At 40.4% G+C, this 26,406-nt stretch overlaps 1 protein-coding gene across 38 annotated transcripts in view; it reads left to right on the plus strand.

Moving 5' to 3' along the window:
- LOC103560311 (phospholipid-transporting ATPase FetA) overlaps window positions 1-26,406 on the plus strand; it is a 129,292-nt gene that overhangs the window by 52,080 nt on the left and 50,806 nt on the right. For 18 of the 38 annotated variants that reach the window (XM_070595612.1, XM_070595619.1, XM_070595616.1 and 15 more), the window contains 9 exons: window positions 4,334-4,392; window positions 9,237-9,350; window positions 10,139-10,237; window positions 11,849-11,910; window positions 16,221-16,293; window positions 16,663-16,733; window positions 17,795-17,877; window positions 18,610-18,768; window positions 20,898-20,986. In XM_070595612.1, coding sequence (XP_070451713.1) covers window positions 4,334-4,392; window positions 9,237-9,350; window positions 10,139-10,237; window positions 11,849-11,910; window positions 16,221-16,293; window positions 16,663-16,733; window positions 17,795-17,877; window positions 18,610-18,768; window positions 20,898-20,986 — 809 coding nt within the window. Of the gene's footprint in view, window positions 1-4,333; window positions 4,393-9,236; window positions 9,351-10,137; window positions 10,279-11,848; window positions 11,911-16,168; window positions 16,294-16,662; window positions 16,734-17,794; window positions 17,878-18,609; window positions 18,769-20,897; window positions 20,987-26,406 lie in introns of those variants that run through there. The other 20 variants (XM_070595633.1, XM_070595638.1, XM_070595645.1 and 17 more) reach the window with 7 other exon arrangements.

Genomic DNA, 26,406 nt, shown 5'->3' on the forward strand with positions numbered 1-26,406 from the left:
GGATTAACCTCCTAACTGGATTAATCCAGTCTGAACAGTTTCTTTCTGCCTTTATCACCTCAAACATGACTGGCTACTTGCTTTCCTTAAGCTTGTCTGCTTTCTCCCTCAGACTTTTAGTTGCTTCTCCAATTGGTTGTGCAAACTGAAGTTTTAACCACTTTTCTCAGGATTCTCGCTTTTCCTTTTTTAGAGGTATCTTATGAGATCTGACTTTGTTGCCCTCAATTCCTCTTCCCCACCGGGTGAAAATGCTACTTTCCTTTCTCCTTCCTCTTCTTTCGTGACAGGTCTGGTATCAAAGAGCCAGAACCAGGCAAGGGTAGTCCAGCCCCCACTTTGGAGTCTTAGTCTGCCTCTAACTCAGGCTCTGAACTTTGGCATCTACCTGCTTTACTTTACTCTTAACTCAAAGAGGGAGGTATGTGTTCAGTTGCTGTGCAGAGCCTGGACTCCATGTACCTCCTGGATACATGGGTTAGAGAGAAGAGCCTACTGTGCTCAGATGAATTGCTGGGAAAACGTGTTAGACCTTTATTAAATTAAAAAATAATCAATGATATCTAGCATTAAATTTAATAAGAAATATGAAATTCAATAATAAAATATTAGGACGTTATCAAGAATCATAAAATAATATTTTTGAATAAATGGAGAGACTGCGCTCGTCTGTTGGGTATAGTTAGAGCAGCAAATGGCATGGGAGAGACTGGTTTTACTCACCAATGCCTGAGAAAACTGAGTATGAACGTAGCAGAAATTAGCCTGCTCAGGGATTGAATAATCTCAACACTGGGAGAAGCACCAGTGCTCCCCTGGTCCTCTGCCCAAATCAGGCAGCTGTCTGGGCCCCTAAGAAAGTCCCTGCACAAAGCACAGAGGCCACGCAGCAGCTAGAAATTCTAGACACAGCTAAATGATCTGAGCCATACGTGTTCCACTTCTTTGGATAACCTAAGCCACAATGGTTAGCGGAAGCTCTTGTATCACACGGTTGTAAATAAGGCACTAACTAGTCAAAACAAGGCACAGCAAGTCCATCTCAACTTCCCCTAGTAATCACAAGAATGAAACAAGAAAGAAATGCACTAGTCCAGTAGAAAAGACTACAAGCTGCGTAGCTGGGTGGTAAACCTAGTCCAGGGAAGACTCAGCCACTTGTTTATGGATTGCCAGCAAGGTGACCGTCCAGACGTGATCATCACGTTCAAAGGAGTGGCTCCCCAAGGGTACACCAACATCTCTCTCTGTCGCCCTCACAGCAATATTGTATGTGACTGGGTGGGGGCTAATCACGCAAAATGTCAGCTCTAAAACCAAATTAATCTGTATAATCCAAACTTGTATACTCTCAAATCCTTGTTTAAAAGTAGCTAAACATCCCAGTTTCACCTTTCCCACAATTTGTGCAAACCCCTCAACTTCTTCATAATTCTCTCTGTTTTTGCACTGCTCAATGTGCAGACTTCAGCCCCTTAGATAGTTTCTATAAGAAGTTTACTTGTGTTCTAACTTCATGATGTTTAGTAATTTTTGCTAATGACTAGAGGAGGAATGGAGGAAATTATGTAAAGAACCATAAGGGTTCCTGTCTTATCATTGGCTCTCTCTTCAGCTATCTTTCAAAAGTCTATGATCCCTGACCCCTGAGACATGCAGTGTAGTTTCCCAGCCTGAGTGTTTTTCCCATAAGAGGTAATTCTGCCTCTCTAATAACCTACTTTCACTCCATCCCCAGATTCTAGTGAATAAAATTTTCTTTGTCTTCATCTCTAATCAAAACTTCAATCTTGAGAGAACTGGAAAAAATGATTCTGAAGCTTACCTAGAACAGAAAATAGAAAGAATAGCCAAGAAGACTTTAAAAAAGACTTGCTATCCTATATTAAAAGCTGCATAATTTAAGAGATGGATAGAACAATGGAACATAACAGAAAACCCAGAATCACATTCAGTATATTAGAATTTAGTACATTATAAAAATGGCATTTAAAACCAGAGTGGGAGAAACTATTTGCAAATCATATGTCTGATAAATTACTTTTATCTAGAATATATAAAGAACTCTTATAACTCAGTGATAAAAATGTTATTGACCCAGTCTAAAAATGAACAAAGAATTTGAATAGATGTTTCTCCAAAGAAGATATATAAATGTTCAATAAGCACATGAACAGATACTCGATATCATCATTAGTCACTAGGGAAATGCAAATCAAAACCACAATGAGATATTACTTCACATCCACTAAGATGGTTAAAATAGAAAACACAGTCAATAGTAAGTGTTGGGAAGGATGTGGAGAAATTGGAACACTCATACATTGTGAGTGGGAATATAAAATAGTGCAGCTGCTGTGAAAAACAGTTTGCAGTTCCTCAAACCGTTAAACATAGAATTACCATATGACCCAGCAATTCTACTCCCATGTATATACCCAAGAGAAATGAAAACATGTCCACACAAACACTTGTACACAAATGCTCATAACAAGCTTATTCATATTAGCAAAAGGATGGAAACAAGCCAAATAGTCATCAGTGGATAAATGGATAAATAAATGTGGTATATCCATACAATGGAATACTATTCAGTCATAAAAAGTAATGAAATACTGGTACATGCTACAACATGGTGAACCTTGAAATCATTACACTAAATGAAAGAAGCCAGTTACAATAAAGCACATACTATTCCATTTATATGAAATGTCCAGAATAGGCAAATCCATAGGACAGAAAGTAGATTAGTGTTTGCCAGGGACTGGGGAAGGGGAGAATTGGGAGTACAGGTATGGGGTGTCTTTTGGGGGTGATGAAAATGTTCTAGAATTAGTGGCAATGGTTGCATAACCTCATGAATATACTAAAAACCACTGAATTGTACACCTTAAGGGGGTGAGTTTTATGTTATGTGAATTATCACTTTTTTAAAAAATTGAACAGTTGCAGGGTTGGGTTTCTAGGAGCTGGAACCAGAGACTTCTCTTAGAGAAGTGAGGTGAGTAAGTTCGAGATCAAGTAAGAGTCTGTAGCCTAGATGAAGAATCTTTGAAGGCCAAGGAAGGAAATTCGTTTCTAGTCTTGGGATCCCTGAGCCAAGGAGAACTTTGGAGGGCTGGAGGAAAATAGACATTCAGTATAACTCAAAGGCAGAGGGGTTGCTAGAACCTACTCTCTGAGGAGACAAATTCTGTGGAAACATGGTCTAGGAATTTCTAGAAGCATGAAAGGTAGAAGGCTTAACAGCAGTGTCAACCTTCAGGCCAAATTCTAGGTTGCTTGGTATATATGTTATCCAGGCTCAAGAACTAGGAAGCACTCATACCATATCATCAAGTAATTCAAACGTCTTCTCCTCCAGGAACACTTCCCTGACTGAGTAATTCAAACATCTTTTCTTCCAGGAACACTTCCATACCCGACTTTCCCCGACTTCCATCCTCTCTTCTGTGCACCCCTAACACCCTGTTGCTATCAATATCACTGCCCTTACATTGGATTGACATTTTCTTCTATGTTTGTCTTCCCCACTAGGAATAGGAATCCCAGGATGGTCAGGGATGGTATAACCCTAGGACCTAGCACACGGCCTGACCCCTGCCAAGAACTCAGTAAATGCTTGTTGAACCAATGAATAATTGAAGAGACTATAGGAATGTTTCATTCAGGACAGAACGATCTATTGATAATATGCATTTTTAAGACTTTTCATAGTAATGGACTCACTTATTTGTAATAGTTTGTGACACCTATGTGTTTTGATATGATGATTTTGCCATGTGTTGTAGTACCAGGCTCACTTCTACTAAACTACAAGTCCTTTGAAGTCAGGGACTCTGTCTTACTCATCTTTCTGTCCCCCCACAGCATCCAGCACAGTGGCTTCTGTGCAATAGATGCTCAGTAATGATTTATTAATTTAAATTTAGGCAAGCAAGTTTAGGAAAGGCTTCCTTGGAAAGAACCTCAGATATCTTAAAATAAGGTGCTGGAATTGACTTATAAGAGAGGGCTGGGTTTCTGTTTGGCAGTAACGTTGGTGCAGACCATCCTGTTGTCTGTGGGGACATAATCTAGGAATACTAGAAGCATTAATGGTGGAGAACTCCTCAGAAGTTACTTGCTTTGTTGCCTCCAGAAAGCTTGAACACAAGAATTTCCATTTTTATTGTATTTCTTGATTCTTTGAATAAAGAGACAAAGTCCCATTTGTAGACAAAAATCCTCAGTGAGAAAATGTGAGGATCTAGTGGAGTCATCACTAGCAGCCAGCCTCCCACTCTGATCTATAGAGAAGCATCCTTCTCATCATACCTCTCCTCTTTTTCAGAACCAGAGAGATGTCTGCAAGCCAACAACAGAGAATTCAATACTCTATTTGGATATCCCGTGAGTATCAGCCCTCAGGCTATTCCAGATGCGGGCTAGTATTCTCCTCTGTCAGTGAGGCAGGAACCTTGTAGATGTAGATCCCACAATACAGGTGCTACTTTCTCTCAAGCTCCTATACAGTGAAGGCTGGTGCAGTGAAGGCTCAGAAACCAAAGTTAATCGAGTGACCTAGGCTCAGGGAAGAATGTATCTCAGATTTTGGGTTTTATATATAACTCCTAGAAAAGAAATACTGTAGCTTTTTCTTGCACAAATGAAAGCATGGGTTCCACAATTTCCTTTTTTCACTTAGACATCTATCTATGACAATACATACAGATCAACCTAATTCATTTAATAGCGGCAGAGTTTTCCATTGTGTCTATATACCTTAATTTATTTAACTGGTTTTCTATTGATGAACATTTAAAATGTCTCCATTCATATCCTGGTGTCCCCTCAAAAAAAAGAAATGTCTCTGGGGGACCAGCCCAGTGGCATAGTGGTTAAGTTTGCACACTCTACTTCAGTGGCCGGGGGTTTGTGAGGTTGGACCCCAGGTGCAGACCTATACACTACTCATCAAGCCATGCTGTGACAGCATCCCACATACAAAATAGAGGAAGACTGGCACAGATGATAGCTTAGGGACAATCTTCGTCACATACACACACACACAAATGTCTCCAGTATTTAGCTATGATAAATGGTCCTGAATGAACACCATATATCCTGGCACATGTGTGAATATATCTTATGAGAGTTTCCCAGAAGTGAATTAACTGGGTCAAAAGGAAAACACATTAAAAATTTTGATACATTTTGCCAGATTTCCCTCTAAAAAGATTATATCCATTTATATTTCTACCTACAGTAGATATTGCTCACTTCTCCATATTCCTGCCAAACTGGGTATTATCAATCTTTTTCATCTTTGCCAGGCTCTTAGATAAAAAATGACATTCTGTTATCTATCTTTCCCTAATTTTGAGTGAGATCAATAATCTTTTCATGTTAATTAGCCTTTTGTACTTCCTTTTATGGAAACTACTTGTTAATGATCTTTGCCCATTTTCTATTGGATTGTTCATTTTTCACTTATTTATTTATTTATGAATTAGTAACTCATAAAAAGCCACATTTAAAAGCCATGCTCCAACACCCCATTCTTGTCCACATCTGCTCCCTACAGGGAATCACTTTTATTAGTTTCTTGTGTAGTCATCAGTGCTTCTTTGTGCAAATAAAGCAAATACAAATATATATTCTTAATTTTCCCACTTTCTTATACTATTCTGTACCTTAATATGTCCTGGAGATGTTTTCATAATAGCTTTTTTCTTCTTTCTTTTTCAGCTGCATAGTATTTCCTATGGAGATTTAACATAGTTTATATAACCAATTCATTATAAATTGACATTTGGGTTGTTTCCAATCTTTTACAGTTAGAATCAATATCTTTATACATATGTTATTTCATGCACATGAAGCTATATATATCTATATATATATATAACTATAATTATATAAGAATATTTATAGCCATACATATTTGTCATATCTGCAGGATATTAGTTTATAATTTCTGAGTTAGGTTCTGGATAATAACAACATTCAGGGTATGGCCGTGGGAGCAGGTTTTCCCCATCTCTATCGTCTCAACCTGCATAAGAAGCACTGTGGTGCAGCAAAACTAGATTTTGGCATCAGACAGACCTGAGTTGAACACAGCTCTACTCCTTACGAACCTTGCATCTTTAGGCACGTTATTTAACTTCTCTGATCTTCAGTTTCCTTATCTATAAAAAGGGCATAATAATGTTCACCTTACATAGTAGTTGTGGGAGTTATATATGATTGTGAAAAAAGTTAGTTCTTTTTCTGTAAGAAACTATTACCCCTTGAAAATAGTCTCATTCATCTCTGTATCCACAGTTCCCATCACAATATTTAGCACATAAGTAACATTTAATAAATGTGCTAAATTTTTTGTCAGTGCCATTGAGTGGATTCCAACTCATAGTGACCCTGTGTACAGCAGAGCAGAACCCTGCCCGGTCTTTTTGGACCATCCTCTCACCTTCTGGCACTGTCTTAGACAATGCTCCACTGCTATTCACAGGGTTTCATGGCCAATTTTTTCCGAAGTGAGTGGTCAGGTCCTTCTCCTGGTCTGTCTGAGTCTGGAAGCTCCACTAAACTCTGTCTACCATGGATGACCCTGCAGGTATTTGAAATCTTGGTGGCATAGCTTTCAGCATCACAGCAAGATGCAGCCACCACAGTCTGACAACTGACAACTGGGTAGTATGGTTCCTGAGCAGAAACAAACCTGGGGCAGTGAGAGCTCCGAATCTTAACCGCTAGACCACCACGGCTGGCTATATGCTCAATAGTTAATGAATAAATAAACAAGTTTGACTGATTCTTATGTATTGAACAACCATTTCATTTCTTTGGCCATACTCCTTGCTCATTTTCCTCCTATTTCTCTAATTTCCTCCATTCCTACTCATTTTCCTCTTCCCAACGCCTAACTACTGACGTCCATTATGTCCTTGACCTTCTGTTCTCCTGTATTCCCCCATTTAGCCATCAGTCAAGTATCACTCCCCAAGTAAATAAATAGCCCAAACCAAAATCTACCACCTCTATCATGCTTGAATTTTATCACCTCTGCCAAAAGAACTAAACACTGAGGAAGTTCATAGTTAAGCTGACATTCTACGTTCTTGAGATATTGCTTCTGGTTTGATGTTTAAGAGTAGAACAAAACACTCTAGTTGCCAGGTTAGTAAAGAAGTACTGAGACTTCTATCTTGAGGCAGAATCAGCATGGCTTTTGTCTTTGCGAAACAAATGAGTGAGTAGAAACCTAAAATACAATAATTAGCTATAAGATCAAATGGAAAATCAATAGTAAAGGCCAGTGCTTCAGTAAGGCAAAAGATCAAAAGATCTTTGAGTCCAAGTATCAGAACCATCTGGACTTAGACACCAAGAAATTCAGAGTTTCTTATGATCAAAGAAAACTATTTCTATGTTAGAATAACATACTCTCAGGGCTGGAAGGGCCCTTAGAGATCGTTTAGTTAGAACTCCATTCAAGACAGACCTATGAGCTTCTCCCAGGATAGACCTTGTTTAATTCTTTTTCAGCCTCTACTAGTATATCCCAGCATAGGGCTGTGAACAGAGCAAGCCTTGAGAAATGTATAGTATTTGATTTATTATTAATTGCAAAATCATGGAGAAACACCAAGGAAATCTTCATTTTAGCTTGGCTCTCTAAATTCCAAAGTGCTAAGCTATGTGACTAGCTTCTCTTCCCTTTGGAAATAGACCTTGGGTAAGTCTTGACTGTGTAGCCTGTCTAGCCTTCCTGGGAAAGTTTTAGCCTTAGCACTGAATGGTTTTGGTTCTCCAAGAGAAGGACTCTGAGCCTTCCCAAGGTAGGGCCCAGCAAGAGTCTTCATACTTGAGCAGTATCTGTACTCCAGGACTGCAGGTGGGTTTCTTCTTTCATTTTGGCCTTATAGATGGAAGAGGTGGGAGAGAAGCCCTGTCCTTAGGGAATTATTCGGGGTCATTCTTCTGCTTTTCTTGAGCTCTTAGATTCAAGCTCTAACATCTTAGGTTGAATGATTGAAGACCCCAATGTAGAAAGTAAGGTGGTCCTGTCAGCGTCTTGAGATCAGGATTGAAGACGTAGCAAGTTCCCATTTTCACTCAGCAAAATAACAGCTTAGATGTAGGCCAAAACTAGTCAGACTCTCTCAGGACAGTTAAGGGGCAAGTGATTCTCCAATGCTGACAGTGGCCGATGTAGAAACCTTCAGAGGACTAAGGTTGAAAGACAGTAATTTGCCTTTGGCATCTGGCATCCTTCAGCATTGAAAGCAGCATGTAAAGGCACACCAAACTGAGTGTGCCAGGCTAAGAAAAGCCTCATTAGAGAGCTCTGGATTAGCGCTAACACAGATGGCAGACTGGCCTACTGTTTAGGGCTGAGGAGGACCTTAGGGACCAGAGGGTAAGATAAAAGTGAAGAATTTCAGATTCTAAGAAAGGAGAGTATTTGGATGGCTGCACAAGTGGATTGGGGCCCAGGGACAGAACAATCCCAACTCCATGACTTGTGATCTTGGGCAAATAACCTCAATTTCCTCATCCTCAAAAGGTGATCGTATAGTACTTCCCTCATAGGGTCGTTGTGAGAATTAAGTAAGTTGCTACATATAAAATGCTTAGAACAGTGCCTTGCTCATAGTAAATATTCAGTAAGTGTAAATTTTTATTGTTGTTTCTTTTCTTTTCTTTTCTTTCTTTTTTTTGAGGAAGATTAGTCCTGAGCTAACTACTGCCAATCCTCCTCTTTTTGCTGAGGAAGACCAGTCCTGAGCTAACATCCATGCCCATCTTCCTCTACTTTATACGTGGGACGCCTAACACAGCATGGCTTTTGCCAAGCGGTGTCATGTCCGCACCCAGGATCTGAACCGGAGAACCCCAGGCCGCCAAGAAGCGGAATGTGTGAACTTAACCACTGCGCCACCAGGCTGGCCCCTGTTGTTTCTTTTATTATCATTAGTATTATCAATAGCATCAATAAACAAAAAATTCTATCCAGGCAGAAAGGCATTCTGTCTCCTTTCCAAAAGTCTCATATTGATCAGTCTTGCCATCTTTGCATCCTCTAGGCCTCAAAGAAAAGGGGGAGGACAAACATTTCTTCCCTCCCTCCCCCCTGTGGTGGGGAACTGGCTTTTTCCCATTTTCCAAAGTGATCTTGGTCCTTTTAGTTAAGACTGAGAGATGGGGTCTTTTGTTCCTCTAATGTGCTTGTTTTCTTTTACTTACAGAATAATACCATCAAGACCTCAAAATATAATGTCCTTAACTTCTTGCCCCTGAACCTGTTTGAACAGTTCCAGAGACTTGCAAATGCGTATTTCCTCATTTTGCTATTCCTACAGGTATTGCGTTTTCCACAGAGTGTTTTATCAGCCTTGCTGGGGTCAGGTTGCATAATCAATCCTTCTCCTCCCTAAACTGAAAGATGTCTTCTTTCTTTAGATAACAGCCAGATGGTGTCTCACGCCAGTCCTCTAGAGTAGCTGTGGTCAGGATTAGCCAGGGGAAGGATACAAGGTCACCAAATCCCAAGGAAGGGGAGCACCCTCATCATGGCTGCTTGGCCACAGTTCAGCTTGACATAGGAGGCCCCGGACTCTTTAGTCCAACTACAGCTGTAAACCCATTCTTCCTCCTTGTCTCAGCCTCCCTGACAGAAAGTTAACATGCAGGAGTGCTGAGGAACAGGAATGGTTTAGGCCATAAGAGTACCAGCAAAGGGCCAGAAAGCAGGGCAGGCCCAGATTGGGAAAGAGGGACAGATGGTCTCATTTTCCCCTGTGCTGAAGGGGTGTGGGAAGATATGTAGTTTTCCCAAGTCTGCTCTTACCCACTACCCCAGCACCTTCATTATCCGAGGAGAACTGGACTTTTGCCTCCAAGACTAAGGTAGTAGAGTTCAGGACAGAAAGGTGGCAACTTACCATCTCCTCTTCTTTCATCCTTTCTTGGGAGATATTTACTTATATTTGAGGGGTATATAGAGGCTATAACAGTGTAAAGCTACTAGGATAGTTGAATTTATTAGGCACCTATGGAGGAGAAAATGCTGGTGGGGGTGGGGATTCGGAGGAAATATATTGTCCTTTAAGCTTTCTGACCCAAGTTTCTCTCCCCTTCCCTCTCACAGTTGATTCCCCAGATCTCCTCCTTGGCATGGTACACAACTGTGATACCACTGATGGTGGTGCTGTCCATAACAGCAGTGAAAGATGCCATCGATGACCTGGTGAAGTGGCTTCCTGGGCCTCCAGTCCCTCACTGTACCTAGTCAGTTTGGGGGACAAGAAGGACTTCCCAGAACCACCTAGTGCTAGGGAGAAGTGCGGAATGGAAAGAGGTGTTTCCTTTCTTTGTTTCTTTATCCATTCCAGAGGAATACGTAGTTCCCTTAGGCCCAAGATTGGTGGTCTATGAATGGCCAGAAAGGGGCAATGCAAGGCCTTTCTCTGTCTTCCTACTTCCACCACTTTTAGCGCCTTTTCCAGGCTTTCTTCCATCTCACTTTTAATAACCCACCTCTTCCTTCACTTAGCGTTCTTCAAGTTTGCTCTCATCCTTCTTCCTCCATTCCCCCTTCTCCTATTTTTATATTCCTCTTCCCTTCCTTCCTTTGACCCCTCCTCCCTCTTCCCCTTGTTCTTACCTTTCTTTTCCCCTTTCCACATTCCTCTTCTCTCCAACTCTCCTTATTTCCAACTTTCAATTCTATCAGGTATGCACAGCTAGGAACCCTCTGGTTTTAGAAAGACTCGTGACACAGGCGGAGGCTGACTCCTTTCCCGGCCTTGGAGGGAGAAACTGGCTCCCAGTGAGTGCTGCACGGCTTCCTCTTTGCTCCTTACAGCAGTCCCGACACAGAAGGCTGAGGATGAGGACTCAGTACCTTGCCTCCTAGTGGGATTTGGGAAGCTGGTCCTGTTGACCTGCTTGCAGCTTCTCTAAGGGAGTCCTTCTGATTTTGCCAGTTTAGATTTTTAGACCAAAGTTTGAGAGCAGGATGTTTCTCCAGCTCTTTCACTGTATAACTCTTTAAACCCAGGGTAAGCACATGTAGTGGTTTAAATTTCGGTCACAATTCAGATGTGCAAAAATGTATCTTTATTTATTTATAACTAAACTCACTATAGCTCATAACCACCACCACACCATCCCAACCCTTTTTAATGAGGGCTGGAAACTAAACTTGCCAATTCAGGATAACCTAGTTACTTCTGGTTTAGAACTCAGTCTCTTTAGGATAAATATTCTGAGAAATTCAGGATTTTCTCTATCCTCTTCCCAGTCCTGCCCTTTTCCCAGGGAGTAATCATCTCAACTGGAAGGAGGGAATTCATGTGAATCCTCGCATCAGGATACATCCTGTATTTGCCCCCTCTCTATTTGGTCTTTGAATGGAAGACCTCTGTTCCTCCTTCTTCACTGTATCCACTGTAGAAGCTTCTGTACATTGACTGTGGTTGGGGGTGGGGATGGGGGATGCTTGAGGAAACTTTCCTTGCACCTATGAAGGAATATGAGGCTCTAGTCCTGCCCATCATTGTGCATTCTCTCCTCTCTGGCTTTTGACGTAAGTTGTTCGTTACTCCCCCAGGCTTCAAATTTGATATTTAAAACCAAGATTTTGTCTCTTTCTTCTCCCTTCTTCTTTTTCTGACCTCCCTTCCCAACTTTTCAGAGACAATCAGCTTCTTGTCCTGGTTTTATTGGTAGAAGGCTTTGGGGGTAAAGGACAATTACAAAGAAGGAGAACTACACTGGGTAATATTTCAAAATATTAACCTTCCACATGCAGTTTGCTCTATGTCTATTTCCAGAACATTTTCTTGTGTAATTTTAGAAAAGGCACCAAAATGACAATCAAGTCAACAACCGTTCTGTTCTGGTGCTGACAAACGGCAGGTAAGTCCTCCTAGGGAGGCCGGTTAGGTAGGACTGGCTCTGGGAGAAAGTTGGCCTTGCTAAAGCTTGACATGTTGGGTGCTTTGGAAAGGTAATTCAGGACTGTGAAAAGTTGGACATGAGAAGAATTTGTTTCTAGATCTAGCATGTCCTGAACTTGCTATGTGACCTCAGACCTTGCCTCAGACCTCTCGGGGCCTCATATTTCTTGTCTATAAAGTGGAGATAATATTATCTAGCTTAGAGGATGCTTGTGAAAATGAAATAATATATGTTAAAGCAATTAATAAAATTATGATGTGATGTTAATATGCAAGTGATTCTTATTAGTGCAGTGATCAGCATGGAGACATTGGTCTTTAGAACATCAGTGAATTCTGACATGGCTTATTGCCCACTCTACTATAGCCTTTGGTCAGGTCATCTTTTCGTTAATAATCTAAAGAAAGTATTGGTGTTGACCTCATCGCTGTGGTGTTTTGTCATAGCTATCTAAAGTGTTGGGTCACTGTTTATATTTGGCGGGAGCCTTCAAAATTTGAGCAATTTACCTTGGGCAGAAATGGAGGGAAGCAGGCATAATTTCTATATAAGGCAAAATATGAAGACTATCATAAGAGGTACGAAAAATTGTCATAGGAATTAATAAAAATGAGCAATTGTAGCTGATTAAAGGAATCAGAGAAGACTTTCTGGAGGAGGTGTTGTTTGTGCTAGGCCTTAACGGATGGGGAAGAATTCAACAAATAGATTGTATGAAAGGAAAAGTGACCAGTGTGTGCATGATCGAAAAGAAATACAAACCTGAAGGAATTCAAAATTGAGATCCAGGGGTCGGCCCCGTAGCCGAGTGATTAAGTTTGTGCGCTCCGCTTCGGTGGCCCAGGGTTTCACTGGTTTGGATCCTGGGCACGGACATGGCCCAGCTCCTCAGGCCATGCTGAGGTGGTGTCCCACATAGCACAACCAGAGGCACTCAAAACTAGAGTATACAGTATGTACCAGGGGGCTTTGCGGAAAAGAAGAGGAAGAAAAATTGGCAGCAGATGTTAGCTCAGGTGCCAATCTTTTAAAAAGAATTGAGATCCAGTCTTTTTTCATGGTAGCCTTAGACTTAATCATATAATTCTATTACATGAAGTTCTTTGGCATCTAATCCTGTTATTTGTTGTGGCTGCTGATTGTCACTTATGGGGGATTATTTCCTCAAGTATTTTGGTCTGTTGTAGCCTCCCATAAGATACCACCAAAAAGGTCAATTGTGATTAAAAAGAAAATTAAGGGACCGGCCCTGTGGCCGAGTGGTTAAGTTTGCCCACTCCGCCTTTGGTGGCCCAGGGTTTCACCGGTTCGGATCCTGGGCACGGACATGGCACTGCTCATCAGGCCGTGTTGAGGTGGTGTCCCACATGCCACAACTAGAAGGACCCACAACTAAAATATACAACTATGTACTGGGGGAATTAGGGGAGAAAAAGCAGGGGGGAAAAAAAGAAGTAAAAAAAAAATGAAAAAAGAATGGAAGGGAGGAATTAGAAATAAAAAGAAAAGAAAAGACAAAACTGAGTTTATTAGAAAATTTGTGAGGCTAGGGAGTTACTGACCAAGTGAATTTAGTCAAGGGAACTCCCCAAGTAGCTTGAGTGCATAAGGATATTGGAGAAAAATTTGTCATGGAGTGGTTTTAGGGTAGGAGTTCACAAGGAGGGCCCTGGTTAGACTTTTTCAGCCAGTGAGTGTCTGATTAATTTAACCCTCAAGGTGAGGCTGGTTGTTGAAACAGTCTATATTCCAGAAAGTGGCTTTCTTTTCTAGAACACATGGGTCTGAGCAGAGCTGCCATTGAAAAAGTATGTTTATTTTGCAAGTTGTGATTTCTCTTGTTTTCGTTTCTCAGTAATTTTAGTTACAAACACTTGTTTAGTGGCACTTTCTTTATGGGAAATTCTAAGTGGCCTTAGTTGAGGTTGTGCCCCTCTTGAGGGGTTTTGTATTTGCTTCCACCAAGTAACTCAGGGGTGTCACCAGCTGAGACCTAATTTGGAGCAGGTATAAATTTGAACCACGTACTTCATGAGATTACAGATTCTCAGGGGAGAGTCCTCTGCTCCCTGACCCCCAACCCTCCAGAGTAACAGTGACAAACTTTCTTGCCAGTAGGTTGATGGTTTTTTTTAGACCACTCTTTCCCTAGTGCTGTCGCCCTTACAGAGCCCTGGCTTTATGAGTGGTTCTTAGTTCTAGCTCCCTGCCTCCCAAGACCCTAAGGACTCATCTCTTGTCCCTCTGGTGGGCTAAATTAAAACTCAAGTTACTAATTATTGAGATTTGCAATCCCCTCCCCCACTCAGGGCAAAAGAGCTTCAGAACATTCTTACTGTTCTGGATTTCAGTCCTGTCTTTTTCCCTGGCTCTTTATTTTGTGGTAAGCATAGCCTTGCTTTTGAAAGAATGTTGGCTTTATTTTATCTAGCATTTCTGAGTGTTTGTAGTAGGAAAAGTACCAGTGTGTTACAGAACTCCAGGAGGTAGCGTTTACATAAAACAGAGAATATTGCCTTCTCTAACTCTCTGACCATATTTTCCTAAACCGAAAGTTAGAATGCAATGCCTGGAAATTAAAAATGTACGGCCCAACAGGACTGAATATTTTCCATCAGAAGGACACATCTCCCCTCTCCTAAATCTGGGACATGCAGTTATTATAACGTCCAGGAACAAATTGGTAATAATTTGACAGGTCCTTATGTAACAAAATACAAGCTTTAAATCTCCAGGAGAAGTCAGAATGTTGTAGCCCTTCTTGTCATTTTTTACTGGTGAAAATCACAGCAGAGAGAATACCAGAGGACCAGCAAAAGTGAACGTGGAATCCAGACAAAATAAAACAAATACTCAGATGTCTTTCTCAGAGGCTTGTAGTTACTACTACCCTTCAGTGCTATCAACTAGATTTGAAAATTAGAAACAAAATAAACCTATTCAGATTTATCTGCATAGAGATGACACTTGAAACCCAGGCAAGGAGGCACAAGAATATATAAGTAGTCATCTTACAAGGACTTACACTTATGTTATAACAGTCAGAGAAAATTCAATTTGTAATAAGATTTAAAGAAATATAACCCTGGAATTGGAAACAAAAGTTATCTAAAAGAAAGAGTAAATTTATACAAGAGGACTTTTTTTTTTTGGATAAAAGAAATGTGGCCCTTCCCAAAGCAGCTATATTCTCAGAAGGGGTGTTCTAGGAGCACCCATGCCTTTGTGTGTCTGGCAAAGCGGTGATGTATGTCATGCCTGCAGATACCATGGCTTCATTCAGAGGTGAAATGGGCAGTGATCTCTAGATGTGCCTTCTCTTTCCAGCTCTGTGGGTGCTTGGCATAATAGAATTGTTGCAAAGGGGTAGCTCATCTTTCCACAATGCTTATGGCAATGTGAATGTCTTGCTTAGTCCTTTATCAGGAAGGAAGGAATTATGGATCCTATGCAGTTGGGGGAATTGAGGTACAAAAAAGAAGAGGAAAGAGAGCTGCCAGTATTATTGTAGAATCCATTCCTACTGCTAAGCTGCCTTTTATGGCAAGTGTGGATTCTATGGGCTCAAAAGTAATCCAGTTTTAACATTAATAAATAAAATTAGTATAGCCATATTATAGTGTACATTTTAGCTATCAAAAAAGAATGAGCCATCAAACCACGCTGAGGCAGCATCCCACATGCCACAACTGGAAGGACCCACAACAAAGAATATACAACTATGTGGGAAAAAAAAAAAAAAGAATGAGCCACATCTTCTTTAACTGCTCTCTAAGGTGTATTATTAAATGAGAAATGCAAAGTGCAGACAATTATATATCTAATATGTAATTTTTAAGTGTATATGCTATACGTGATTATATCAATTAATATTTTCTAGAAGGAAACACAAAAATTACTCACCGTGGCTACCTTGGGGAAGCAAAACTACTGTCTGGGGAGAGAGAAAACTTTACTTTCTCCTTTTACGTACTTTTTATTATTTGAATTTTTTTTACCATATGCATGTATTACTTTTACAAGAATAATTGTGTGTGTGTGTGTCTGCATATACTTCCATAGCATTTTAGAAAACCCTTATAGCCTGAAGTCAAGAGAAATGGGCCCCATTCTTGACTGTAGCAAGGATGCATCACAAACCAGCTTGGTCCTCCTTAGAGCCTTGACTTCATCTCAGCTTCTTTTTTTTTTCTTTCTTTCTTGGTTGTCAAAACAGGGCTGTGGGGAAATTCTCAGAGAGCAAGCGTTCAAGGCTCATTTTCTTACAGGATGAAAGAGGACAAATGGATGAATATCCAAGTGGGAGATATAGTAAAAGTAGAAAATAATCAGTCTGTCACGGTGAGTACCTCTTTGGGCTGTGGCTTTTGCTCTTTTGGCTTGAGTGGGCACAAGGGAACCCTTTTAGCACTTCTGCTCCCTCTGCTTTTGGTGACTTTCATCTGCCTCACTTTGCCTCTGGAGATTGACAGCTTCTGTGGTAAGAAGCTTGTTCTGTCCACCTCTCACCAGAGCCACAGGTAAAGTGTAACTAGTTTTAGGAGGGGTGTGTGTGTTAGCAGTGATGTGTCCTAGACAAAGAAAATAAACCAAATGTCTGTAAAATTCTTAGGATGAACATCTTTCCTGAAGTAACTGATTTTGTCATACCATAACGGTAAAAGTCTGCCTTCCTGCTTTCCTTATCTTCTCTGACTTTTCTGACCACAGGCTGATATGCTGTTACTCTCTAGCAGTGAGCCTTACAGTCTGACATATATAGAAACAGCAGAACTGGATGGGTAAGTGTTCTCTCCTGATAGTCCATTAAGATGACTGAGCCAACTTAGAGTGATTTCTCACTAAGAGAAAGCTTTTCTTACAGCATGGATTTTATTCTCAGATGGTAGTGCTAAAGAGGCTAGAAATATCCAGATAAGAGGGGATAGGAGGCCAGACTCTTGGGACCTCAAGTCTAAGGCTAGCTCTTGACAGCAATAGAGCATCCACTGGGTGTAGAATCTGGGTAAATAAACCCAATATTCTTCATCTCTAAACTGGAGACACTCTGTCTAGCTGTATTCAATAATGCTGAGTGGCAGGACAGAGGTGAACAAAACTATAAAATTTCAGAATAGAGTTCTAAAGTTTCTAGGGGGAACAAAATGAGTATGGAGGTAATTATTTACTGATAAAATGCCATATTCTATAAGGGATTTAAGGTAGAAATTCATTAATGTGCAAAAGCTAAGGTCTCAGGACAATGGAGGCCATCTTCAGAGAGCATGTTCTGTGGAGTCTTGTATTGATCTGCATTCTTACAGCTATTCTTCCTGGTGCCCACAAGCTTTTTGAAATGTGGCTTTCATTTTTGCTTTTGTCTCTGTGCATTCCTGTATCAGCAAATGGTTAATTGAAATCCTTCCATGGGTCCTATAAATATTTATGAAGGAAGAAGTATGTTTACCCAGAGGTGTGTGAGGTTCTTACCAGGACCTACTCCTTATCCTTGATGGGAGAAGGTGCCATCCCCAGGTTATTTTGTGATGTCTCTTCAGCTTCTCTGGAGCATCTGACCAGCAAGATCTCATGGGTTGGTTAAAGTAGTGGTAGTATGTTGAAGGGAGCGAGAGCAGGGAGAGAGGGCAGTGAGTGGGCTAACATTCAGCTTCCTTATGGAAGCTGGACACTCTCCTTGAGTGAGGAGAACAGTGGGAGCGACTATTACAACTCAGACCTCCAGTCCAAGCTCTATTGGCAACATCTATGTTCTAAAACCCCTTGAAGAAGCAGGAGAAACTGGACCTGTGCTGCTGTTGTGTATGTGTGCTGTACTCTGGTGACTGTGTGTCCTTTACTCTAGTGAAACCAACCTGAAAGTGAAGCAGGCCATCTCAGTCACCAGTGACATGGAAAATAATCTAAAGCTGCTGTCTGCCTTTGATGGTGAGTTAGGAAATAGGTTTGCTCACCCAAATTTTTGTCAGTAGAGGACTAAAGTATGGTACGTCCATATAGTGAATTCCGTATAACTTATGAAAAACAATATGCAAATTGATATTTATTTACATGTAAGTAACATACTAAAAAAACAATAAGTGAAAAAAGATTATAATAGACCGTGCATAGTATATATAATGTAAACTTTTTTTGGAAACATACATATGTTTATGAGTACATGTATAGAAAAAAAGTTGGAAGGATAACTTCAAAAGATTAATAGCACTTACCTGTACACAATGGGTGAGTTACTTTCTCCTTTTAGTAGTCTATACACATTTACGAAGGGCATATTTTACTTTACTAATCAGGAAAAGTCAAATTATTTCCATTTTGAAAAAAATACTAGATTTGTTTTAAGTAGTTTTTTAATTTCTTCAGATTCAGAGCTCATGTGATCTGGCAGTGATGATGATAAGTTATCATGTGGGTTTTTCTCTCTCTGGATGATCCATGTCACATACAGAAGTACTCTTCTGTGATGCCCAGAAATCTTTGTCTGCCTTTCTAAAGGGAGCTGGTAAGAAAGGGCAGCAGCTGAGAGAGCATAGGAAAAAGATGTGTATGTATTTTGAAAGAGAAATGTTCTTTCCTCTTTTCGGTTAAGCCTCCTTCTGTCCTGTTAGGAAAGGCCTACAATTACAGAGCCAGGACTCTTACTCCTTCATTTTTCTTCAGGAGAAGTGAGGTGTGAGTCTCCCAATAACAAGTTGGACAAATTCGCAGGAATACTGACTTATAAGGGAAAAAACTACATCCTGGACCATGACAAGCTGCTGCTCCGAGGCTGCGTCATCAGGAACACAGATTGGTGCTATGGCTTGGTAATTTATACAGGTATGTCTCCCTGGAGCCACAGTCAGACCCCCAGCCTGCTGGATTCTATTCATCAGCAGGTTGTGGGTACTTCGTTTTCAGGATGTAGATATGGCGCTCAGGTGTATATCAGAACACCGTGGCTTTGAGACACATAGAAAGGGAGGTAGGTAGATGGATGGAGGGATGGATAGATGGATGAGTTAAAAAACTTTTTTCTTGGGAAAAAATGAGTTCTTTTTTTCCAAGCAATGAGCTGCCAACATATCAGCGCTGCCTTTGTTAGAGGAATGCTTTGTGTTCCAAGATCATAAGGCATTCATGAGTCTTTCCAACCATATCTGGACACAGGAGAAAGTATACATATAGAAGAAGTACGCATAGAATTAGCATGTGAAAGGGGAAAATGTGAAAGGGGAGAGTATACATGTGGATTACTCCCATGAGGAGAAAATAAACTCACTGCTCGTTATGAAGGAGAATATAAAATATAATGTGAAGGGTTCAAGCCTGAGAAAAGGCGTAGTGGATCATTAGCAGTCCCCTCCTGAGATGTCATTTAGAACCATAATCCCTTATAATTAGTGAGGGATTTTCTTGGGTTTTATGGTTCAGGAAAACAGAGGAAGCTTCTGTGCTACCCTGTGCCCAGTGACAGAGGGCATTGATGACAACAACCACCGTAAGAAGATAGGGACACTGAAGATAGCATCAAGGAAGATTTACCACAGTGAATACTACTCAAGTCAGAGCTCCCCTTCTAGAAACTTCATTCCTACACGTGGAGATCCTAGATGCCTCACTTCTGTGCAAAATAATGGGATCTAAGCCCTAGAGAGAAGCTTCAGAGTCCAGGGAGGCCTTGGTGGAAGTTTCTTCATTGATTCTGCACCAACACTGGCAGCCTCCAGGCTTCCTAGTCCCAAACTCAAAAGATTTGAAGTAGATTTATTTTCTTCACTCTACTTCAGCAGCTACCCCCACACATTGCCACACATAAAAAGCTCATTTTTCAGCAAATGATTTTTTCCCTAAAATAACAGCAGTGAGATTACCAACCAGCATAAATTTAGTTAAGATTTCTCTCTGACTCTCGGTTGGTTATGTGGTAGTGAAAAATCTTTGGGGGCTTTGGGAAGCTTAGAACAGAAGAGAACTGATGCCACCTAAGAGTATCCCAAGGTGTTCAGTGCAGAATTGGGTTGCTGTTTCTGCTACATGATGACCAAGTTCTACCATGATCTCTACATCCTTCTGGAAACCTGGGGAGGGTCGGTCTTTGTAAGGACCCTTTGAAGATACTGTCCCTTGTAGCTTCCAGGCTCTGAGGCATACTTCTCGTGCGTTCAAGCCCTTCAAGGAATGCTTAACAGGAAAGAATGGCATAGCTTACGCCCTGCATTCACAGTGTTTCCCACATATCAGGGAAGTTCCAGCTCCCCCATGTGTAAACGTTGATGAAATTCCTTTATTAGAGTACATGTAAGAATAATATTCAGATAGGAAAAGACCGGATAAATTGCTACCTACGCTTCCTTCTAAACCTATGTTGTCTCCGTCATCATATCTCAGGTCAGCACTTTCCAACTCTACTCCCAGTGGCCATTAAAAGCTCTTTACTTCTGCTTACTGTCTGCCCTGTCATGAGGAAACATGGAATCTCTCTCCATCCCAGAAAAGTCTCAGGTCCCCAGCTTCCTCCTTACTGCCATTGCCTTTTCCTTTCTCCCTTTCCCAATTAGAAACTTTAATAGAGCATGGTCTAGCAGTGGGCTTCCTCAAAAGAAAGTGGAAATCTCTTTATCAGAAAAATCCCTTTTCTAAGCTAAGTAAACTGAATGGTCATGAGAGAGAAGCTTGTGGCTCGTATTCTGAGTTAACTCATCTATGAAAGACTAGACTGTCTAAGGTGCTGCAAAGAGAGGCGTAAGCATTGCTGCACTTTGCAGAAGTAGTTAGGATTATCCTTAAAAACAAATTTTCCATCCTTTGAGTTATTAGCACCAACTATGAGCCTTTCTCCAGAGCTTTATCTTTTGGCTTTGGAAAGAGGTTTGATTAGGTGATCACAAAAGTACGTTTCAACCCAATTTCAAGCCTCTGAGTATATTCAGTGATTCTAAGAGCTGATGTCTCTCTGTTTCACTTAGGGCCAGACACTAAATTAATGCAGAACTGTGGAAAGTCCACCTTTAAACGGACACACATAGACCATCTCATGAATGTCCTTGTGCTCTGGGTAAGTTAAAGACTTTTTTCTGTTTCTTTACGAATAGAAACACTTCCCTTCCGTCCACAGCAGTAGCTGACATTTCCAGTTCAGAATGTGGTTGTTTGAATATCTCAAGCAGTTTTAGGACCCCACATACTAATGTCTGAGGCAGAAAAAAACAGAGCCAATTGACAAGGGAGACTCTACTCTATTCCTCTATTGTGGAAGACAGTCACAGTTTGTTTAAGATTTGATGCTTTGATTAGTGGTACGGGAGTGGATCAAGGAGCCTGCTTTAGAAATTAAGACAAGTTTTTTATTTTCTCATAACCAGTTTTCAAAAAATCACTTTAATAAAACCTTACTGAGACTAATATAACACCTTAGTTAAACTGATGGTTTTCGAACTCTGTTTCTGAGAGGAGTCTAAGGTCTACGCATGGGGAATAGAGAAGATCAAGTGAGTTTTGTTCTGGCTCCTCGTCCTGAATTCCTGCTTCAAGAACAGCAGCTTCACCTTGAAATGTTCTGTAAGATATCAGTCGATAAATAGAGGATTCTGCTGGTAAGAAGAGAAATTTGAAAAGCTTCAATAGATAATCAGCTTTGATAATAATAATAATAGAAGTTTAAAATGAAGACTAATTAATCAGTTTATTTCCATGCTGTCGTATACAGGTTGCCTTTATTCTTGTTAGATATGGACAGATTAATTTCTTCACTTTACAACTTCTTTGCATAACTATCAGTTCCAGTGCTGTCTATACTTAATTCCATGACTTTTCATTTTTACTTTCACTTGATTGCTTAAGACTTTGAAAATTCAAAGATGCCTTTTCTTTCTATACATTTCTCATTAATATTTGAATTATAAACTGCCTGTTCTCCACTATTTATTATGGGAATTATCACAGTTCTTCTAAATCCTTTAGATTTAGTAAATGGAGTCTTAGAAAATTAGGAAATTTCATTCAGCTTTGAGACCAAAAACTAGTATCCACTATGTTTCTCTTTCTGCTCCTGTCTGCATAGCTTTCAGCAGTTGAAATGAAGTGACATTTCCTGGTTTCTTAATGAGGAAGACTCACAGCTGAGAATTCAGGAAGGTGATATAGGCAGATATCCCTTTGACAATATTAGGAGCATACATAATTAGACAGTAAGCTAGGTCATTTAGCCTAGGCTGTCTTCAAAATAGGATGTGTCACATATGCCTAGAAAGGTTCAACTACTTGTTTACCTATCTGAAGGGCAGCGATAATACTTAACATCTGTAGAGGGATTTTATATTTTTAGAATATTTTCACATCACTCACTAACTGCAGTCTCACTACATCCATGAACAATAAGCAAGTCAAGAAGTATTTTCCCCCTTTGATGAAGATGCAGATTAAGACACAGTAAAGATAAATATCATAAATAAAATCCCACAGAAAAATAATGGCAAAGACAGTCTATGACTTATCAAGTCATCAGATGATATTTATTGAGAATCTGTTATGTGCCCAGTATGTGCTAGATGTGAGAAATGTGAGGACATGTAAGACCTGGGTCTAGCCCGCAAGTGTCTAAGTTCATTGGTAGCAGGGACGGGGGGGAGGGTGGTGAGGAGTAAGGCATCACATCAATATGTGCCAGATGCTTTACATACATGATTTTATTTAATAATCACATCTATCCATAAGTTTTTAGAGTCAGTGCTCTTTCTGCTATACTTGCTATCTCTCCTTGGGGAGACAAAATTAAAACACATGGCAAGTCCTGTTTAACATGCCAGATTGACCACATGTGGAGAAATTATAAAATTAAAAAGAAGATCCTAAAAGCTTCCAGAGAGGAATAAAAGGTCCTACACAAGGATCAGGAAGCAGAATAGCATTGGTCTTCTCAACAGAACAGCAGAAGGTAAATATCTGTGCCTTCAAAAGTCCTCCAGAAAATTGTTTGCAGCCTATAATTCTAAATCCAGTGAAACTATCAATAATATGCAAGTATAAAATAATATCCATATTTGCAAAAACTTAAAAAAATTTACTCATCGTGCATCCTCTCTTAAGAAGCTTCTAGTGTATACTCAAGCAAAACAAGAGAGTAAACCAGGAAAGAAGATATGGAAGCCAGGAGATGTGGGAGCGGTGAAAGGAAGTCCTAGGATGACAGCTGAATAGCAGGCCTAGAGAACCCCAGTGCAGATGAGAGCAGGAGTATCGAGGGATTGTGGCATGAGTCTCCAGGGAGAATGTAGTTCTCTGCTCAGGTTTTCACAAGGCAGAAGCAGCAGAGAGGCCACATGAATGCCCGGGGCAGCTAAGCTGGCAGAATACTGCTGTGAATTACTACATTTGTGAGGTTATTCATGCAATCTTTTCTTTAGAAAGTATGGAATATTATCTGGGGTATTACGTTCACTTTGGGGCATCCAGTTTAAGGGCATTGAGACTTCCTCTTCAAGCCTAGTGAAATGACTGTAAAGAAATAGAAACAGGAAATAAATAACTAACAGCCCTGACAGAGGATGAAGAACCATCAGCAGACCCGAGAGTTGATGAGTTTTTGGAAAGCAGAAGGTAGATAGATTATACTGATAGATAAACCTGAGTGGTGAGAGCTTCAGTGGAAATATATTCTTCTTAACAGAGCTTAAGAGTAGCTCCAAGCTAGAGTCAGCAGGTGTGGAGAGCAGGCGTGGGAGCTGAGGTAATAATCAGGATAATTAATTTTAAAACTGCCCATAAAACAACGTGGGCAGTAATTGGCCCTCTGAATCATCCTACCACCCTGATAGTATACATATAGCAGGAACAATGTATTTGCCTCCAGTCTCAAACAAGAGGACTGCTTTCTAAATAAATTTAACAACCTATCTGTAGAGGACTAGGGCTTCTAATGTGGGTGTCATCACTTCAGAGTAAAACTCACTTTACTTTAAATTTGGGGGGCTCAGGGTGGCCCAGTGGCACAGCAATTAGGTTTGCACATTCTGCCTCGGTGGTCCGGGGTTTGCCAGTTCGGATCCTAGGTGCAGACCTACACACTGCTTGTTAAGCCATGCTGTGGTAGGCATCCCACATATAAAGTAGATGAAGATGGTCATTGATGTTAGCTCAGGGCCAGTCTTCCTCAGCAAAAAGAGAAGGATTGGCGGCAGATGTTAGCTCTGGGCTAATCTTCCTCAAAATAAATAAGTAAATAAATAAAAATAAATTTGAGGGGCTCAAGTTTTCCTGCAAGCTCCTTGTGTACCCTCGGGTGCAACCTGTCAAACAACTGCCTACCCACAGACTGCCTACCCACACAGAATCCATGGTGCCATCTTCCCAGTCAGGGAACAGGCCAGCTGGGGAAACAAAAGTAACCAAAGGAAACAAAACATACTCTAGCAATATAGAGCGATCAAACTACTCTTTTATTCATATTTTTAAGGGGACTAAACGGAAACCAGGAGCACACAAGAGAAGGATGAGGGTGAACAAATAGAGTAACTGACCCTGGAATAGACAGGTTATAATTTAGGGAAGAGAAAAGAGAAGAATTTGCAAAAAATTCTTATTATTCTTCTTAGAAGAAGCAATTGCATAAATAAAATAAGAATAGGTTACTAAAAATAAAAAAGAAGAAAAAAGCAATCTAAGAACAACAACAAAAGAGAATTTTGGAATTTAAAAATTGCTGAAATTAAAGAGTCATTAAAAGGGCTGAAATAAAGAAAGAACTCTCCTAGACCATAAAACAAAAAGACAAAGTGATAGAATCTATGAGATAAATACCTTTTTTTAATGGAGGATCAAACCAGGTACCCCAAATTCATCTACCAGGAGTATTGGAAAGAGAAAATGGAAGGGACAACATTGTCAAAGAAATAATAGATGATTATGTCTTAGAATTGGAGAAGGGTATGAGTTGCAGATTTAAAACATCCATTAAACATCATGAAATGTTACAGCTCTAAGGGCATAGGGAAGATTCTCAGAATTTTTGTAGAGATAAGAATAAGATATCCATAAAAAAGGAGAATTAGATTGCCATCAGATTTCTCACCAGCACCAGTGGGTCCTAGAAACCAATAGGGTCATATCTTCAAAGTTGTTAAGTGAAAATTATTTTGACCTGGAAATCTATATCCAGGCAAACTACAAATGAAGTGAGAAAGCAAACTTGTTTCTAACTTAGGACCTCTAACCTTGCTGGCAGTGTCTGCCCAGGTCTTTGTATGCTTGCTTCTTGCATGGCCTCGTTTAATGCCACCTTTTCAGAGAAGCCTTCTCTGTCACCCTATCTAAAGTAGCCACCCCCACCAAGACCTTCTTTATTCTATTAACCTGTTTTATTTTCTTCATGTCACTTAGCACTAGTTAAGTTATATTTTTCCATTTCTTAAATTGTGTGTCGTCCACCTATGTCTGCAGGATTGTAATTTCTCTGAGAGTGAGGACATTGTCTTTTTTCACCACTGTATCCCCAGTCCCTAGAAATACACCTGACACATAATAGGAGCTTCATTATTATTTGTTGAGTTAGTGAAAAAAATGAATGAACAGCTGAGCTACCAAATTATGAGCCTCTAAGGTAGAAATTATGTCACAGTCATCTCTGTGCTCTTGGGAGTGCCTTGCACCAAGCAGTGCTCAGGAAATGTCTTTTGAATTGTTATTAAATGAAGAGAGGTTCCTGAACTAGCTAGGTTCTTACCAGCTCAGCAGTGTTGTTTATGTGGTATTTTTTCCAGGACATTGTCAATGTAGTTAGATGTAATGCACTCTCATTTTCTTGAAGCTGGAGCAGAAATCCTTCCTGATTTAAACACTTCATGTTTTCCCCATTTTTGGAAATGTTTCTTACAGGAAAATCTGGCAGACACATAACCTTTGGGGTTTGTGGCAAAAATCAAATTCTTGTTTTTTTCTTTGTGTAGAGCGGAAGCAAGGTGAAGCTTTAGAGCCTGAGTACCAATAAACTCCATCATAATAATAAGAAACAACATATGCAAGGACTTAGAAAGTCTCAGGATGGCAGGGAAAGCTCTAAGAATGAGGAAAAAGCAGACTCTCCTGCCCCTGTGGACCTCACGCTGAGGGGGGAAGCCCTTCCCCCTGGGGCTGGGTCTGATAGAAGTGATTTGCCTTTCTGGTGACTCAGTCTGAGCAGAAAGATCTGGTTTGGGGACTCCTAGTCTAACAGTGGAGGCAGGGCACATCACTGGAAACCATGGGTAATACTCAGTTATCCAGGAAACAGGGATGAAGCAGAGATGCTGAAGGTCACCCTGTCATTTTCTCCCACAGCTTTGGAGGGTTTCAAGTTATTTATTCTAATAGTTTAGAATAAATAAATGAATTTATATTTATAAATAAATTATAACAGTTTATTCTATTCATTTTACCTTCTCCATTTTTCCCACTGGAGCTGATGAAGTAGGGCCTAGAGAACTGGCAGGTAGAGCAATATAG

Source organism: Equus przewalskii, chromosome 26, assembly GCF_037783145.1.
Source record: "Equus przewalskii isolate Varuska chromosome 26, EquPr2, whole genome shotgun sequence".
NCBI classification, from domain to species: Eukaryota; Metazoa; Chordata; class Mammalia; order Perissodactyla; family Equidae; genus Equus; species Equus przewalskii.